The sequence below is a fragment of the Podarcis melisellensis genome (genome assembly GCF_964234715.1).
Source record: "Podarcis melisellensis genome assembly, chromosome: 8".
In the NCBI taxonomy this organism is placed as follows: Eukaryota; Metazoa; Chordata; class Lepidosauria; order Squamata; family Lacertidae; genus Podarcis; species Podarcis melisellensis.
The window spans coordinates 16,518,856-16,533,356 of record NC_138540.1 but is presented as its reverse complement, the minus strand read 5'-3'; the positions used below and the strand labels follow the sequence as shown (position 1 = coordinate 16,533,356).

Genomic DNA, 14,501 nt, shown 5'->3' with positions numbered 1-14,501 from the left:
GTGTGTGGCTGTCCCTGTGTGCATTGCCCAATTTATCTCTGCCATGTTCCTGTTATCTTCTGCATGTCTCTCATTTTCCATATCATATCCATCCATTGCTCTTTTCTCTTGTCTGCTGAGCTATTTTCAGATGCTGTGTCTACCACACAACACATACTGTCACCTCTCCTGGAGCCTTGCTTGTTCTTTTCTTCAAGGACTTCTGATTTTAATCTGCCTGCTTGTTAGGTATTTTGACAAAAGACTCAAGACCAAGTTTAAAAACAAGAGAGTTTATTATAGAATCTGAAAAAAACAAAAAAAAATCCATTGTAGAGGCATGGCAGATTTTGTACAGAGCGCTCTTTCAATTTACAGCACAAACAGATCCACCTGGAGCATCACCCACTCAGCAACCATCTTTAACAACAATATGCTCCTGGAGGGATGGTCCCAAATTTTGGCCAGTCAACATGTAGAAGACACTTTCCAGGAAACCAATGTCTTCTGGTGCCAAGATAGCAACTTTAAATTATGCTAGATCCCTCTTGTAAATAATAATTAAAAAGTGAATAAAAAATAGATATATTAACTATGAACCCACTCTGGCAACAAAGTTAAGCAGGGAACTGAGCTGTGAGAGGAGTCCTTGGTAACTTGTGACTTTTTTTAAACAGCTCTTTTTCCCAATTGTGATGCATTGCAATGTGTGCATAATATTATTCCTCACATCTCTTTATTTGTATTGAACACTGCACAGTATATTAACAGGACTGAGGAATCTCAGGCCTGGTGGTTGCATGTGGGCCTTGTGGCATCTCTGTTTGGTCCTGCTCTGCACCCTACATGGGTGCTTTTGCCTGGCTGTGGTATGTGCCTTTGAGCTGTGGTAGTGTCGGTGGGTGGGAGATGTGTGTTGGTGTGCAGAAACCTCTGGTTTTAGTGTGACTGGAATGGACCCTGCTGTAGAAAGATTAAAAGTTGCATCCATTGCTCAGTCCACTTTTTCCTATGGCCACACCCACCACTGTCCTGAGGCCCCTTTACAGTTGCCTGTGACAGAATGTGGCCCTCGGGTTGCAAGAGGTTCCTCATCCCTGGCTTATAGAACCTCAGAATATTAATGTATATTTTTTATTGTTGTTGACAGCTTCCTTTTGTAGTAAACCCCTCCCCCACAAAAGCTTAAGGCATAAATAGTAGGCTTTTAAATCTGGAATGTCTTTGATGCCCCTCCCCATTCATCAATAGGAAGATCTGTGGGGAACTCCAATTGCGATTCATCCAACGTCCCAATCTGATTCTTGTTTCTCTTTTAAATTGTGGGCCTATGCTTTTGAAAAGAGGATCACCTTGCTTGCAGTCATCTTCCTAACTCAGCACTTCCCTCCCTCCCCCATTCCCTTACCTCATTTTGGCCGTTGCTGTATCTGTGCACTTGAGTCAACCTAAAACAGGGAGTGATTGCAAGGTGGACATTTTTAAAAAGCTGGGAAAGTTAATACCACACTTTGCATCCCTGTACTTCGGGGGGAAATGCTATAGCAACTCTGTGATACTTGTGAGTGGAACAAAATTCTTCTCTTATTAGGATGCTGCTTGCCAGGGGCTACATGTCCTGGGACATTTGAGCATCCTACTGGAAGAGAGCGTTGTGATGAGAAAGATGCAGAGGTACAGCCCCTGTATTTCAGACCAGTGGTTGTGGTTTATTTTTTGGTTAGCATTTGTGTGTATCTTTCTCCCTGTCCCCCATGAAGTTGTGTCTCTGCTGCCTTACTCCACTTTGTTGGTATCCCCCTGGGCTTTGAAGTCTGCCGGCCGAATCTTCATCTCAACCCTCTTCAGGGAATAGGTTTTACCGTGCCATCCGTACCAAGTAATCCCATCTGTGCTCTTGTTGTGCTCTCCATTGCGGTAATAAACCCCGTTCAGGTTGGAGTCTGTACAGCAGTTGTACCAGTAGCCGCCTGTTGAGAAACAAAAGTGGAGAAAATCTTTTGATCTGTCTTCGAAAGCAGTGGGTTTTGAAACTTTTGCCTCCAGGGAACCTCTTTTTGCATTGACATCTGCCATCATGGGACCAAGCAAATTGCAAAGCATTCTGGGGCACACACGGTTTCATTAATGCATTGGCCTACCCCTGAGCCAGAGGGTCAGGTAGCAGGCAATGGGAAATAGCTTTTTCTGCTCACAATCTAGGAGAGCCATTGCCAGTTGGCCTAGACTAGGTATAGGGAACCTTGCCCCCCACCCGGTACATTGCTGAACTGACACTCCAATCACCCCAGCCATTTGCTACGCTTGCTGGGGCTGCTGGGAGTTGTAGTTCAGCAACTCTAGAGGGCCAAAGGTTCCCCTGAATTTGATGGACAAATAGTCTAACCTTTTATAAGGCAGCTTCCTATGTTCCTGTTTGCTCCAGAAAGTGCTTCACGTATCACATTTTGTAGTTCTCATTGTTCTTGCAATGCTTACAACTTCAAAGCAAATACAGTGGTACCTCGGGTTACATACGCTTCAGGTTACATACGCTTCAAGTTACAGACTCCGCTAACCCAGAAATAGTACCTCTGGTTAAGAACTTTGCTTCAGTATGAAAACAGAAATCATGCAGTGGCGGTGTGGCAGCAGCAGGAGGCCCCATTAGCTAAAGTGGTGCTTCAGATTAAGAACAGTTTCAGGTTAAAAACGGACCTCCGGAACGAATTAAGTACTTAACCCGAGGTACCACTGTAAAGGTTTTGGAAATGTTTCTAAATTGCAAAATGGCATTCAGCCCTGTTCAGCTAAAACTTAGTGTAGGAGGAGGAGCCCATCTACATGCTTACCTTTGCGTAACAGCGCACAATGATCCACGCACTTGTCGTTGTCCTTGTCCTTAGTGCTGAAGGCTGTGTTGTTGTGGTACCTCAGGGAGTCATGTGGAATGTTGCCACTGTAGTTGGCCAAGAAGAGGCGGTAGCTGTTTAGCTCGTTGCCCAGAGTGAAGTGGTTGTACAGAGCGTAGCGGATGTTGCCATTCCAGTCCTGCAAGGGTAAACAGGAGGTGGATGAAGGTGAAGAGGAAACAGGAGGTGGATGAAGGTGAAGAGGAAAACCGTTTCCAGGAATGTATGCACCTATCCCTCCTTGCAAGGAGTGCCATATCTTCAGGCATCCATTGCTCTTTCAAATGGATGTGATGGATTCCTGCGTAGGAAACGATACGGCCGTTTCCTCAACGTTTTGCATTTCATTCATGTGTTCAACCACAGGGCATCTTGTCTGCTAGCTCCACAGAAACTACTTCTCATCTTGTTCATAAGCTGAAGGTTTAGAATGAATAGTGTTTTTGGAACAGAGGATGCTCTAAGCATTTAATTATAACTGACTCCCTTCAGCAAAACCTCATGCTCTGCCTGCAGTTTGGCAAGACTTCCAAAGGAAAATACCTCTGTAGTTGTGGAGCAGCCGCTGAGGACATCTGGGTATGTGCCCTTGCTTTATGAGTTTAAGGGCACTGTTAAGAGGGCATAATGGAGGGTGGGGGAGATATCTTACTTGCCAACCCCAGATACTGATGCCTGTGTAAAGCAGTACCTAGAAATTGCAATACAGTCGTACCTTGGATCCCAAATGCCCTGGAACTCGAACATTTTGGCTCCCAAACACCACAAACCCAGATGTGAGTGTTCCGGTTTGTTAATGTTCTTTTGGAACCCAAACATCCGATGGGGCAGCCAATCAGAAACTGCAGTTTGGTTTTTGAACGTTTTGGAAGTCAAATGGACTTCTGGAACGGATTCCATTTGACTTCCAAGGTTCAGCTGTATCTCAAATTGCTGTTGGAGACTGCTCATTCTTCTAATTTCCTCAGCTGTTCAACATGGATCATTTACCAAAAATTCACCTGGTTTTTTGAAACCATTCCCTTACCTCAAGCTCCACACGCAGCATTGTTGGGCGCCGGGAAAGCCTATGGATGTGCTCATTTCCCAGCCAAAAGTCTCCCTGGATGCTACCAAACCCTTGCTTGTACTGCTTCCAGTCCCGGCTGAAGGAAATCAGGCCAACTTTACGCCTCTGGATGACTGTCCATCCTCCTCCGTCAGTCTCCATGTCACAGTATACCTGGAGCAATAGGAAAGAGTATTGATTCCAGTCATTCATGGAGACTAGGGACCCTAACCCTTTTGGGCAGGGGGCATGTATTTGTTGTTGCCAAATTGGACTGAATAGTTCAGTTGATTTGAGTATCTGTTCTTTCCCTCCTCTTACCCCACAAACCCTATCAGTGTGAATATAAGTGAAAACATGTATTATTGGTAATGGCAGAATAAGGGATTTTAGGCACTGGGTAGCAACATTTACCATGAGGTCAGCTGCTTTTTAGTTTAGGAGAGATGTTCTCTGTAATGCTACAGGTGGAATGAAGCTACTTTCTTGGAAAGCCATTTTGAGTACCAAGAAAGGGAAATCCATGAACATCAAAAGTTGTTTTTTTTAAAAAAAAATAATCCTAAGTGTCATTTTTTCAGTCCAGGAATCCTGGACAGTTTTCCCTACTGCTGCCATTCAGCCCCATAGATTGGACCATTGTAGAGAAGCTCTTACCAGCACCCCTAGAGGGTCACCTTCTGTGGGTCATGGAGGCTCAGAGAGAGCAAATGTATGCTCCTTCCGTAGGAACCTGTCCTGAAAGCTGCCCAAAGCTGCCCATCTGGACTATAACTGGGGCATAAGTAAGTCATAGCATTTGTATTAAGACTTCTTACTTGCATTTCTGGCGTTCCCAGGAATTCATCAGGGAGGAGTCTGTAGACCCCTGAAGTTCTGTAATTTCTCTGATAAAGCGATGAGCAGTCGTACACAGCATCTGTGTCAATGGAGGGGGTGGAATGGGAAGCAACAAATGTTTAGCAATGACTGACGAGTATTCAACACCCCCAACCCACAAATTGTGATAAGTTCTTAAGTACAGCGGTACCTCGGGTTACATATGCTTCAGGTTACATACGCTTCAGGTTACAGACTCGGCTAACCTAGAAATAGTGCTTCAGGTTAAGAACTTTGCTTCAGGATGAGAACAGAAATCATGCTCCGGCGGCAGCAGGAGGCCCCATTAGCTAAAGTGGTGCTTCAGGTTAAGAACAGTTTCAGGTTAAGTACAGACCTCCGGAACGAATTAAGTACTTAACCCGAGGTACCACTGTACTTTTGACACATTTTTATTAAATGTAGCCTTGCTTATGTTACAGTTCCTCCAAAAACAGCATGTTAGTTTTAAACTTACCTTGCAATATTTAGTGAAGCCTTCCTAGAATTTCAAACCCAGAAGGGGAACCCTGACACCATCAAGCCTCAACCACCTCCAACATTAACCTATGTAATTGAGACAGCCATGTGCTCCACAAATAAGAGGACAGCTGTGTATCTCTTCAGGATGCTTGCAGCTGATGCTTTCCTTAAGCAAGTGAGCCAAACTGTGTTCTACTGGTGAATGAAGCCATTGCCCAGTTTGGGAGAGCTAATAATAATAATTTTATTATTTATACCCTGCCCATCTGGGTGGCTTACAGCACATAAAAAATGGTAAAAGATTAAAAGTTAAAAAATTTCGTGATACACGGTTGCCTTCAGATCTGCATGATGGTGGCTGCAGTCTAGAAGCATTTCCCAAACCTAGTAGGCTGTTTCAGCAATTGATTGGCACACATGGAATCAGGAGGGCCATCTGCTTACAGAGAGACTGCTCAAGTTATTTTTCTCTTGTCCATATATAAGTGCAGATTTTGGGCGCTAACTTCTCCAGCTCCTTCTGTAACCCTTCAAAAACACAACCATCGAGCAGCAAGGACTTGGAGCGGGATCAGGCTAACAGAAAAGAAGGCTCAGTGGCACAAGGGGGATTTGATGGCTTTGGCATGTGTGCCTGAAACCCCACTCCCAAAAAAACCCATTCTAAAATTATGCAAACATTATCCCGATTAGTAAAGAACAAAGAACCAGAATGGTTCAGTAACCATAGTATTGAACTTTGGGGACTTAAGTTCTAATCCCAGCTCGGCTGGGTGAGTTTGGGCAGCTTACAAACCCTCATCCTTGACTGCAGCTGTAAAGTTGACATAATAGCAACATATCTCACCATGGTCTTTTAAAGGTGAAAGAGAAATTGTTTTAGCAGTGTAGCAGAAGTACTTGTCTGTTCAGAAATGGCTAGTGCAAGAGCTGATGTAACCAACGGACTAGATCTAGAAACTTCAGGTTTGAATTTTCTAGGTAGCCTTAGGGCAGGCATTCTCTGCTGCATGCTTTGTCCTGCAATAGGGGCATATTGCACCAATACCAGCCTACCTCACAATAATTTACTATAGCAAGATTGTGTAAAATGACATGAACACTCAGAAACAGCACTTCACAGATGCTGAGCAGTAGTGTTACTACTTCTGAGTGTGAGAGAACCAGTTTCTCCTCCAAAAACTTCTCTTATTGCAAAAGCCCCCAGACTGAAGCAATGGGGAATAGCAAATACAGTTTGCTGCCATTCCGCAAAGCCCAACGTCTTGATCTGATAGGATGGCCATGCCTGGGACAGCTTCCCTAGTTTGCAGTTGTGCTCTCAGGCAGACAAGCCAAATCAGCACATCTGACATGTTTGGACTGTGCACGGTCTGTTTTCTGCATCATGGCCTGCTCCCACTTGGAAAGTACATTCCCGCTCCGGCAAGCGTATCAGCCTTTTTGGAAATGGTTGCTTCCCTATCCATGTTAAGAACTGAACATCCAGCTGCTTCCAGGGGAAGGGAGAGGCCCTTCCCGAGGTTAACTTTTATCCATCCTGACAGGTGTAACAGAGTGCAAGGTGAATGATTTCCACCTATTAGGAAAGATTAGGTGCAAACTGGGGCTTCCTTGCAGCCAGCAATTCAAGTCCCTACGTGGCTGCCTTCCGCATGCGGTGTGGCCTTACCGTGCCTGTAATAAGACATGTTGTGGTTTAATAATTTTGTACCTTGAAGACACACTCTGGGCTATTTATGTGAATACTACAAAAACCTCAGTGTGAGGATTTTTTCCCCCCAGGTAACACTTGTATATAGCTTGGTTGCTCACAATTGAGGGAAAGAGCTGCTTCCGGGCGACCATGCCTATAAGCTAAGTTGAGTTGATTATTTATTTCACTATAAACCTCAAATGATGAACCGGCTAGTTAAAAGGTGTGTTAGTAAAAGTGTGTATGGCTATATTGGCCCCTGGGGGAAAAGGTGACTAGGTGGTAACCAAGGTTATGTTACTCAATTAAATCGGATGAGTTTTAATTGATTACTGGGGTGGAGTTTTTAAAAATAAAGCTATACATATAGTGTTGAAGGAAAATTCATATTTTCTTTTAGGGAATGGTTGCGGATCAGTAGTAGAACAACTGCTTTGCATGCAGAGGGCAGCAGGTTCAATTCTGGGGGTCTCCAGGCAAGGCTGGAAATTAGTCCTGCCTAAATCTTGAAGGGCTGCTGTTGGTCAGTGTGGGCAGTATCAAGCTAGATAGTGATCTGACTTGGTTCTTTAATTTTGAATGGTGCAGATATATATGTAAAATATCTCACAACATTCCCCCTTGAGTGAGCATAAAGGTGGGGTGCCTCTATGAAGAAGACACCATCCACAGTTTTCATGCAGGCTTTTTTCTTTTTTAAGTGTTTTGTCATTGAGCTGAAATGGCTTTCAGTTTGATTTACTGAGGTTTTAAAACCATTTAACCCAACCAGTGTTTGTTAAAGATGGCAATGCTAGCGTTCATGCATCTCAGGATATGACTGCTCATATTCTCACACAGAGTTCTTTGTGCGAAATCACACATGTGCCCACAACCTTCCCTCTTTCCTCACAAACTGCTTCTGGAAAAAAGCATGAATGGGATCTGGCTGCACTTTCCTATCTTTAAGCACACACAAAGACAGAGAGACCATAATCTCAATGTAGGACTGTCTCTCCTCACTTTTCTGCTGACATTCTAAAGAGTGATTGTGTTTTGAGTGTCTGCAGGTCTTACACGCAGAACAAAGCTATTATCATTTAAAACATTCAAGCTCTCTTGGAAATGAAATAGTTGAACAACTCAAAAGCAAATACACAAGATTGTGATTCCCTGTTTAAAAGCACCTCTCCTGGGGTGCATTTTGCCCAGCAGAGTTTGCTTGCAGTATTGGGGGTCTTAACTGAGGGGAGCAGCTTCTGAGGTTCTATTTTTTCCATGCATTTATTTGCCATACCACTGGTCCTCCTTACCTGCGGATGTTTGCGTGACAGTCTGAGCTGCCTGGAGCTGCACGATGCCCAGCTGGTTGTTCATCTCCGAGTACTTCCCTTCCACGTCATTGAGGCGCAGGTCCATCTGCTTGAAGCTTCCTTCCAGCTCCATCACCTGCATGATGGCGTTTCCCAGTTCATCCTCCTGCTTCTTGCTCAGCTCCTGTATCAAGGTGGACAGGTTGGCCACGTGCATCTTCAGCTCCTTCAGCTCCTCGCAGCAGCCTAGGTTCTTGGGGTTCCCATTGATCACCTTCCTCTTTGGAGGTTTCTGCAGCCAGGCTGGGTACACGGCCAAAGAGATGGTTACTGCACATAACCAAGCCAGCTGAGTGCTGAACGTGGTCTGCATGCTGTGTCTAGGGATTTTTCTTCTTCTCTGCTCCCCCGCTCACTTGGTCCTAGCGATTGCTTCAGAAATTCTTATCTCCTGTCCCAGGAGGAGGAAGAGTTGCTTTTTTAGTTGAACTGTATTTGTACAGATGTTTTCTGTAAAGCCACAGCTATTGTTTCCCTCTTTCTCTTTCTCAATGAACCAAGTCTCTCAAAGGTGGATCGCTCCTGTCGGAGTCTCTGCTCTCGAGAAATGTGTGTGCCTCTCCCTCGCACACCGCATCTTAAATATCTATTGCTTCTGGGTACCTCCCACCCCCTCTTGCAGCCCATACACAGCCTGCTAAGCCACTCCCCACTCATCTGCTTATATCAGGTGGAAACAAATACTTTTTAGGGCTTGTTTGCGTAAATGTGGGGGGGGGGGTTAAGGGTGGGCAGCTTGGAGGCTTTTTCTGTTCAACTTTGTCATTCTCTCAGATTTGGGAGTGGGGGGAGTGCAGGGAAGTCATGGGAGTTGCCAGTAAATGCCTCCTACTGGATTTTAGCCTTTCTGATGACTAATCCTCTGGCAGCATGTTAAGGGACAGAGCAGGAGTTCAAGTTTGGTAAATGGAAGGGGGTTCTGCAGGTCAAATGATTATATAAGATTATATAAGGGGGGCTGATCCCACTTCTAGCAGCCCTTTATTAAGAGAGCAAGGGTGACTTGGATTTCTGGTATGTTTTTCTGACTGCCTCAGAGGAAGGGACCCCAAAGCCAACTGGTTCGGAACTGGGAGGGAAAGGGCTACGTCATGCCACCTATCAAGATGCCCAGCACACAGAGAGAAAGTGCCTGCAAAGTCTTGTGACTCAAGCAAGCGAGCCCAACCCCAAAACTACCAGGTGCAGGTGGTATAAAAGGTAAAGGTAAAGGTACCCCTGCCCGTACGGGCCAGTCCTGCCAGACTCTGGGGTTGTGCGCCCATCTCACTCAAGAGGCCAGGGGCCAGCGCTGTCCGAAGACACTTCCGGGTCACGTGGCCAGCGTGACATCGCTGCTCTGGCGAGCCAGAGCTGCACACGGAAACGCCGTTTACCTTCCCGCTAGAAAGCGGTCCCTATTTATCTACTTGCACCCGAGGGTGCTTTCGAACTGCTAGGTTGGCAGGCGCTGGGACCGAGCAACGGGAGCGCACCCCGCCGCAGGGATTCGAACCGCCGACCTTTCGATCGGCAAGCCCTAGGCGCTGAGGCTTTTACCCACAGCGCCACCCGCAGGTGGTATAACAAGTAGCAAATCTGAACTGGTCCAGAGTCCTGATCCATCAAGCAGTGAACACGAGCAAACCCCATTCCCTAGGGGAAAGTTCAGTAGGTACAGTTCTCACATTATGATACAGTATGTAACAGTGTGAAGGTATGAAAGCTAGGAGCTAAATGGCACCTTAAACTATGGTTACCAGATTTTTTTTTTTCTTCAATGAATCAGGGGGACACTTTTTCTTTTTTTTTTTTTAAGCTGAGTAGCAACAGGGAGTCAGTAGTGGGGATGGTGAGGCAAAAGACCCTGGGCCCAAGCACACATGCATATTGTATAAAGGTGCAAAGCCCTTTCGCACCCTGTGAAACATAAATGCGCAGAGTTTTTTAAAAACTGGACAATGGCGCGCCGCCCGCCTGTGACTCCTGAGCCTTCCCCAATCTTCTGCCCCTTCCCTCTTTGTTTTGACAGATCAGGGGAGTTGTGGGCGGGCGGCCAGCCGTTGCCCTGGAGGGGCACAAGGAGTACGGTTTCTCTGCCAGGCAAGGTGCAAAGCCCTTCTTTCACACCCTGTGAAACATAAATGCGCAGTGTTTTTTAAAAAACTGGGCAAAGCCTGCCCAAGCCTCCCCTGATCTGTCAAAACAAAGGAGGAAGGGGGCAGAGATCTGTACCACTGAACGTCCCTGGTTCCCCTTCGGAAGTGGCAGTGGCAGCGAGCAGCTCCTGAAGCTAGCCGGAGCCAACTGTGCTACCAGGCTGGCTCTGGGCTGCTGAGGCTGCCACTGCCACATTTTCTGGGGACAGATTTGCAAATCGGGGGATATTCTGGGGATGGAATTTGTCCAGGGACAGATTTGCAAATCCGGGGACTGTCCCCGGGAACAGGGGACGTCTGGTAACCCTACCTTAAACCCAGGTTATGGATGCAGCAACAGAATGTCTATGCACGCTTTTTTAATAACAAAGCTGAAAATGAATGAACTGCAGCTAAAATATTATGTTCATTTTTCACATGGTCTAGTCCTTCTCCTGCCCACCCCCCTAATATTCTTAAGAGGGTCTCTTCTCCAGTCTTCAGAGAGTAGCTGGAATTGGGGAGGCAGAAAAAGTCCTTTCTTTCCACTGTGAAGAAGAAGAGTTTGGATTTGATATCCCGCCTTTCACTCCCCTTCAGGAGTCTCAAAGCGGCTAACATTCTCCTTTCCCTTCCTCCCCCACAACAAACACTCTGTGAGGTGAGTGGGGCTGAGAGACTTCAGAGAAGTGCGACTGGCCCAAGGTCATCCAGCAGCTGCATGTGGAGGAACGGAGACGCGAACCCGGTTCCCCAGATTACGAGACTACCGCTCTTAACCACTACACCACACTGGCTCCACACTGTGCAGCTTTAATCTGAAATCGTACGCACAGCACTGCACCTAGAGCATAGAAACTGCTCGCGCTAATGAAATTTCCTGTCGCAAAATGCGCATAGATTAGAACAATGGAGATTTGAACACTGATAGGTACAGTCGCTCACGTCATAGAACCTCAGTCATAGTGAGAAAGAAGACCGCAGGGTGGAAACGACTCTGCTGGCAGAGGCATGTCCAAAGGGGATTCAGTTCATCTCTTTTAGCGGCCAGATACCTAATACAGATAGACTAGCTGTGGTAATGTGTTTACAACTCTTTAGAATTGGAAACAGTCAAGGATAAACCGGGGTTGTCCTCCACTGTCAAAAGCAGCAAACCTTTGAATACTGTACTTTGCTGGGAATCGCAAGTACAGAGAGTTGCTATTGCATTTAGGTCTTGCTTGTGGACTTCCCATTGGGGCATCTGATTGACCACTGTTACAATAAGATGATGAACTAGATGGACCCCTTTTGGCTTGATCCAGCATGTCTGCTTTTTGATCTTATGCTGTCATCTCAACTACTGCCATGGAGCCAGATTCTTGTTCTGCAATTGCATTTCTGCACGAAGTGGCTCATGCATGGATGAAACCTGATATAAATAAAACACAAAACCTCCAGTAGATTTTATTTTTTTAGGTCTTCCTGGATCAGTTTATTTCCTTTGCTTCTTCTTTTTTTTTTGGTTTTTGGTGGGTGGTGTTCTCTTAAAAGGGGTGGGGTAGAACTCTAGCAAGTAGAGCATCTTCTCTGCATGCAGAAAGTCCAAGATTTAATGTCTGAAACCCTGGAGAGCCACTGCCTGTCAGTGTAGATAATCCTCAACTGGATGGACCGATGGTCTGGCTTGACTTGATATCATTGCATGTCTTTGTTTTATGATATACAGTAACTTCCTATGGGCCTACCTTTTAAAGAACCACCCTTTCAACATTGATCAGTCTACTGAGGAGCACCTTCATGTCTGCCACACAAACATTTGTGAATTATACCGTATTGGCCTGAATATAAGCCTCACTTTTTCCCCAATTCCGACTGTGAAAAGTTAAAGTGTGGCTTATATTCACGACCTTACAGTATGCAGCTAGGAGTGTGGGGCAGTCAGTGCCAGGAGCACGCCATGCATAGTCCCCCGTCCTCTCCCCCAGGGCAAGGAAGGGAGAGAGAACGAGGAAGGGGAAAGGGTGCCAGCAGTACAGGTTGGCTCTCCCCCTCCCCCCTTATGCAGCTAGGAGTAGTGAGGAAGGGTGTGGCTTATATTTGGGTATTTTCTTTTCTTTTCCCCCTCCAGTTTTTAAGGTGCGGCTTACATTCGGGTGCAGCTTATATTCAGGCCAATACGGTGTGTCTAAAGCACACAGCTAGTCCAGGGAAACCTAGATGCTGCAATCCGTGCTCTTCCAAGTCTGCATTTTACTGAGAAAGATCAGTTGAAGCGGGCCAGCTGCCTCTCATGGAATCTTGTTGATCATTACTATCCTTCTCATTAAGGAACTTAAGCAAGATCAGTAGTTGCCTCTGCAGTCAAAAACACAAAAAAGCCCAGTTTTGAAAAAGTAAAACCATACCACAAATTTTGTAGCACCCCCAGCTAAGAAGAAAAAAAAATATTGTTCCCAGGAATGCTGCAAAGCCACACAAGTTAGTTTGCTATAACTAAGAAGGTCTTTAGTTTGGTCGGTGCCCCTGTAGTAGAATGCCTATAGGTGCTCCATGCATGCCACCTTGACTTCCATGTTGGAAGGAAGGCGGGATATCAACATGCTAATAGCTTCACATATTCCCTGTAGGAGGGAGGGAGAAGAATTTCTGGAATTTCATCCTCCTGTCCCAAGCAGCACTGCTCACTTGCACGCACCCGTGGTCTCTGGCTCCCATGACCTGAGATGCCACCAAATTTCTGCACTCGGAAACAACGGGGATGAAAGATCCACATTTTGCTCATGTTGACGCAGATTATTTTGTACAAAAGTTTCTTGAATGGAATTGCTTTTAAAGAAATACATGGGGTGTTGACCCCTCTCCACACAGTCCTGACCCTTGACCTTTTTCATTCTCTCTCTAATCCCATCTGAGTCTCCTCCCAGCCACGGTTTTGCTTGTTCCTAGGGGCAAATTCTTATTTGGGCCTCTTGTGATGAGAAACATATTTGTCAAACTGAAGGCCAAGGAGAGGATCGTGATCCTCTGTGTGTCAGTTGTTGCCTCCCCTAGTTGTCCTTGTTCCTTTTGCATTTGTCTCCTTTGTGCCCTGGTATCCCTCTGCTAGGATTTCAGCAAGGTGTTTTGTTTTGTCACTTCTATGCCAGTGTTTCTTAGAATGTGTGTACTCAATTTAATGATGCAGGTGGACTATCATTTGGATCAGGGGTCAGCAAACCTTTTCAGCAGGGGGCTGGTCCACTGTCCCACAGACCTTGTGGAGGGCTGGACTATATTGGGGGGGGTGATGATGCAAGAGCAGCACGAGCCCTGGTGGCTGCTTACCTGTGTCTTGCGAGCGGCAGGAGCTGGCGGCAGCAGAGGGACAATAAGCGGCGTGCTTAAAATGGCGGCTGCGTTGAGCAGACACTGACTGCTGCTGCTGGCACCAACAAATTCCAGCCCCCTTCCTCCTCTAGGCAGGGCAGGGAGAAGCCAGGAGGAGGGAGGGAGGAGGCGCTGCCGCCGCCGCCACTTGTCAGGGAGAGGGAAAGAACGTGTGCGCAGGCGATCCATGTGGCGAGTCCCAAACAGTTCATGGGCCGGATCCAGAAGGCAATTGGGCCTGATCCGGCCCGCAGTCCTTAGTTTGCTTACCCATGATTTAGATTGTGTGTCACCAATATGACACAAGTGCCCACAGAGGCCTTCCTTGGTGGTACCAGGGTCCTGTCTTCTCACTGAAATTAAGCGGGAAGCCTTCTTTCGCCAATAGCTTTAGCCTAAATTGCAGCACAGGTGCCATTTCAGGGTAGAGGTGCTTACAGCTAGGGAGTAGAGAGTTGTGACATGCCTGTAGTGACTTTGACAGTTTCTTGGGGTTGCACCTGATACCAATGTGCCCATAAAGGTTGAGAACCCTTGTCTAGGATTATTTTGTACAATGTCTTAGCTGCATAAAGTTCTGTGGGTCTTGGCTGGACAGGCAGAGTGACATTCCAGGGCCAAGGTGGGAAATCACCAGTAAGAAATGGTATCCTGTTGCTGTAAAGCGCATGTGGTATGTGTCTCTTTCTCAAGCCAACTTAACCAGCCTTTTAAATAAACCTACAA

At 46.2% G+C, this 14,501-nt stretch overlaps 2 protein-coding genes across 5 annotated transcripts in view; one reads left to right on the top strand and one right to left on the bottom strand.

Annotated features, from left to right (window-relative positions):
• MTOR (mechanistic target of rapamycin kinase) overlaps positions 1-14,501 on the top strand; it is a 105,151-nt gene that overhangs the window by 48,547 nt on the left and 42,103 nt on the right. The window lies entirely within an intron of this gene.
• ANGPTL7 (angiopoietin like 7) lies at positions 257-8,904 on the bottom strand. The gene is made up of 5 exons (XM_081923797.1): positions 8,248-8,904; positions 4,737-4,837; positions 3,898-4,092; positions 2,811-3,009; positions 257-1,949 (listed from the first exon to the last, which is right to left on the bottom strand). Exons 1-5 carry the CDS (start codon positions 8,618-8,620, stop codon positions 1,756-1,758), a joined length of 1,062 nt encoding a protein of 353 aa, XP_081779923.1. The 5' UTR covers positions 8,621-8,904; the 3' UTR covers positions 257-1,755.